We start from the raw sequence: 3,610 nt of genomic DNA on the forward strand, positions 1-3,610 counted from the left end.
ACTATATCATGTCTAGAATAAAATGGAACTGCAAAGATGTCGACATTAATGAAATAATTGCATGCAAGGTAGCACTTGAAGTAAATGAGGATCAGAAACTCACGTCTATATGAGAGTGCACTCAAAGTAAAGATTGGCTAAAATAGAAAGGAGCCATTGACGTGGTGTTAAACTCTTTAAAGAAGAGAAATGTGTTTGGTCCGACCTTAAAGACAACACTTGATATAAACCAGTTGGACATAAGTTGGTCTTTGTAAGAAAGAGAAATGAGAGTAATGAAAGCGTGAGATAAAGCACGGCTTATAGCACAAGGATTCTCTCAAAGACCAGGAATAGATTATGAGGAGACTTACTCCCTGTGATGGATGCAACGACTTTAATAAGTCTGGCTATAAAAGAAAAACTGGATTTACGGTTAATGGATGTTAAAACCGTATACTTACATGGTCCACTGGAAAATGAAATGAAATTACCAGAGGGTATAGAGCTCAATTATAAGAGTGGTTCTCGAGAAAATACTGCACAAGGCTAGACAAATACCTTTATGGACTGAAACAAAGTGGGTGTATATGGTACAATAGATTAAGCAAGTACCTAGCTAAAGAAAGCTATAATAATGATTCCATCAGTCCATGTATTTATAAAGAAGTTTGCAAACAAAGGATTTGTGATAATAGCAGTCTATATGGATGATTTAAACATCCTTGGAACCCCTGGTTAAATCGCCCAAACAAGAAAGAATTTGAAATGAAAGACCTAGGCAAAAGAAAAATTCTGTTTGGGGTTACAACTTGAGTACATAAATGATAGAATCCTTGTGCATCAAATGGCATATACAGAAAAGTACTCAAGAGTTTTAATAAGGACTAAGCTCACCCATTGACTAGCCCAATGGTTGTAAGGAGCATTGATTTGGATAAAGATCCATTGGTCCAAAGAAGGACAATGAGAAAGTTCTCGGTCCTGAAATGCCATACCTCAGTGCTATAGGAGAATTAATCTTGGCTAGCCACACTAGACCAGAGATAAGTTTTGCCGTGAACCTCCTAGCAAGAATTAGTTCTTGACTAACCCAAAGGCACTAGAGTGAAATTAAGTATTTATTATGTTACCTACAAGGAAGGTAAGATTTGGGTTTATATTTTACTAACTATAACAAAGAAGGTTTTAGTTGGTATTGTTGATGCAGGTTATAGCAAAGAAGGTTTAGTGCGTTTTGTTCGATGACTCAACATATATGGACGGATAGCGGCATGGACGATAGCAAAGAAGCAACGGTCATATAAGAGGACAATTCGGCCTGCATCACACAGCTCAAGGAAGGTTACATCAAGGGAGATCGGACGAAGCACATCTTACTGAAGTTCAAGTGGTGCAAATTCAATCATGCGACAACTCAGCCGATCTCTTCACCAAAGCATTGCCGACATCAACGTTCAAGAAGCTCACGCACAAGATTGGAATGCGGAGGCTTAAGGACTTGGAGTGATGTTTGGATCAGGGGGAGCAATGTGTGCTGTACTCTTTTTCCTTCACCAAGGTTTTGTCCCATTGGGTTTTCCTGGTAAGGTTTTAATGAGGCAGCATCCCCTAAGCACATTGCAGCGATCCCATCCAACATAGGCATGGTCATCTCGTCCAAGGAGTGTTGTAAAACACTTAGTGGACTCTATAGACCGGCCCATTCACAGTCCATTAGGACATGGCCTTACGGCCCATGTACGGTCCATCCTTGTACGGCCCATCGGCCATTGCTTTACGGCCCATGGCCTATTCTATGTCCTAGTCGGTTTATGGGCTTTAGCCTTTGTACTCTACTATATATATACTTGTAAACCTCGATATTGATTAATGAAAACAAGAGATTTCGTCCCCTAAACTCTCTAGTTTCATAACATATATATAATATGTACATATTTTCAACCAGAAAAAAGGTATATGTAGATATTATAAATATAATCATAATTAATTATAACCAATTTTAAATTAAAAACAATTAGGTGGGGATCGGACTGAAAAAGCTTATCCTCAACAACCTTATACCTGCTTACCACAAACCCTACTTGTTCACCAAATTTTCCTCGTCTCACTCTTTTTTTCTCATTCCTTCATTTATCAAAATATACAAGGATTCTTACTCGTTATCTCACTTGTAACTTTTAAAATATTATCATTTACAGGTCAAGAAACATGGAGACAAAAAGCTGAAGGCAATCTTAAGTCCAAGGCAGCCATAGCCTTTCCTCGTCGCTTACGAGTCGCCTATGTGACAGTACTACACTCTTCAGAATCCTATGTTTGTGGGGCAATAGCCTTAGCGCAAAACATAAGACAATCAGGATCTCATAAGGACATGATTCTCCTCCATGACCAGACCATAACCAACAGGTCTCTTATCGGTCTCAGTGCTGCGGGATGGAATCTACGGTTGATCGACAGAATCCGCAGCCCGTTTTCGAAAAAGGACTCTTACAATGAGTGGAACTATAGCAAATTACGTGTGTGGCAAGTAACTGATTACGATAAACTTGTGTTCATAGACGCAGATTTCATCATCCTCAAGAAACTTGATTATCTCTTCTACTATCCACAACTCTCAGCTTCAGGCAACGACAAAGTGCTATTCAACTCCGGAATCATGGTAATACAGCCAAATTCTGTTTTAAAATATCTAAAGTTTTTTTTGGTAAAACGTTTTACATGTTACAAATTAATATGACGTATTTGGCCTAAAAGCTAGATTTAATATTGAAAAAACCCATGCATCACATCCTTTGAATATAATTAGTTGAAAATGTTAATTTCTGCCTAAAAAAACATATACTAATTTTGTTCTCTTGCATCAGGTTCTCGAGCCTTCGGCATGTATGTTTAAAGATCTAATAGAGAAATCGTTCAAGATCGAGTCATACAACGGGGGAGACCAAGGATTCCTCAATGAGATATTTGTATGGTGGCACAGGTTATCGAAACGCGTGCATACAATGAAGTACTTCGACGAAAAAAATCAGCGAGCACATGATCTTCCGGAGAATCTAGAAGGTGTGCACTACTTGGGATTGAAGCCATGGGTATGTTATAGAGACTATGACTGCAATTGGGACATGAGCGCACGACGCGTGTTTGCGAGTGATTCGGTGCACAAGAAATGGTGGAAAGTATATGACAAGATGTCAGAGCAGTTGAAGGGTTATTGTAGTTTGGATAAGATTATGGAGAAGAGGATTGAGAAGTGGAGAGGAATTGCTAAGAACAATAGTTTGCCTGATGGGCACTGGGAGATTGAAGTGAGAGATCCTAGGAAGACGAACCTTCTTGTTCAGTGAGAGGGTTTTAGTTTTTTTGAGTCTTAAGGACACTTGGGAACAGAGAAATGAAGAAACTTCTAATTCAAGAAAGGTTTTGCTTTAGTATATTTAAAATTTTAGCTCCAAATCCATGTCAAGTCCGAGAAGATTGAGATGTGCGTAAGATAGATAGCAAATGACATCTCTAAAAATTTACTTTCAATTTTCTTAAGAAGACACGTCACTATTTGATTCAGTGATATCATGTAATTTGAGGAATATGGTGGCGCAGTAAGAAATTTACAAAAATTGATTTCATTAAC

At 38.4% G+C, this 3,610-nt stretch overlaps 1 protein-coding gene across 1 annotated transcript in view; it reads left to right on the forward strand.

Moving 5' to 3' along the window:
- LOC104758934 (putative UDP-glucuronate:xylan alpha-glucuronosyltransferase 4) overlaps nucleotides 1-3,326 on the forward strand; it is an 8,503-nt gene extending 5,177 nt beyond the window's left edge. Inside the window, exons 2-3 of the mRNA XM_010481907.1 lie at nucleotides 2,181-2,641; nucleotides 2,847-3,326. Coding sequence (XP_010480209.1) covers nucleotides 2,181-2,641; nucleotides 2,847-3,326 — 941 coding nt within the window. The remainder of the gene's footprint in view (nucleotides 1-2,180; nucleotides 2,642-2,846) is intronic.

The sequence above is a fragment of the Camelina sativa genome, chromosome 17 (assembly GCF_000633955.1).
Source record: "Camelina sativa cultivar DH55 chromosome 17, Cs, whole genome shotgun sequence".
NCBI classification, from domain to species: domain Eukaryota; kingdom Viridiplantae; phylum Streptophyta; class Magnoliopsida; order Brassicales; family Brassicaceae; genus Camelina; species Camelina sativa.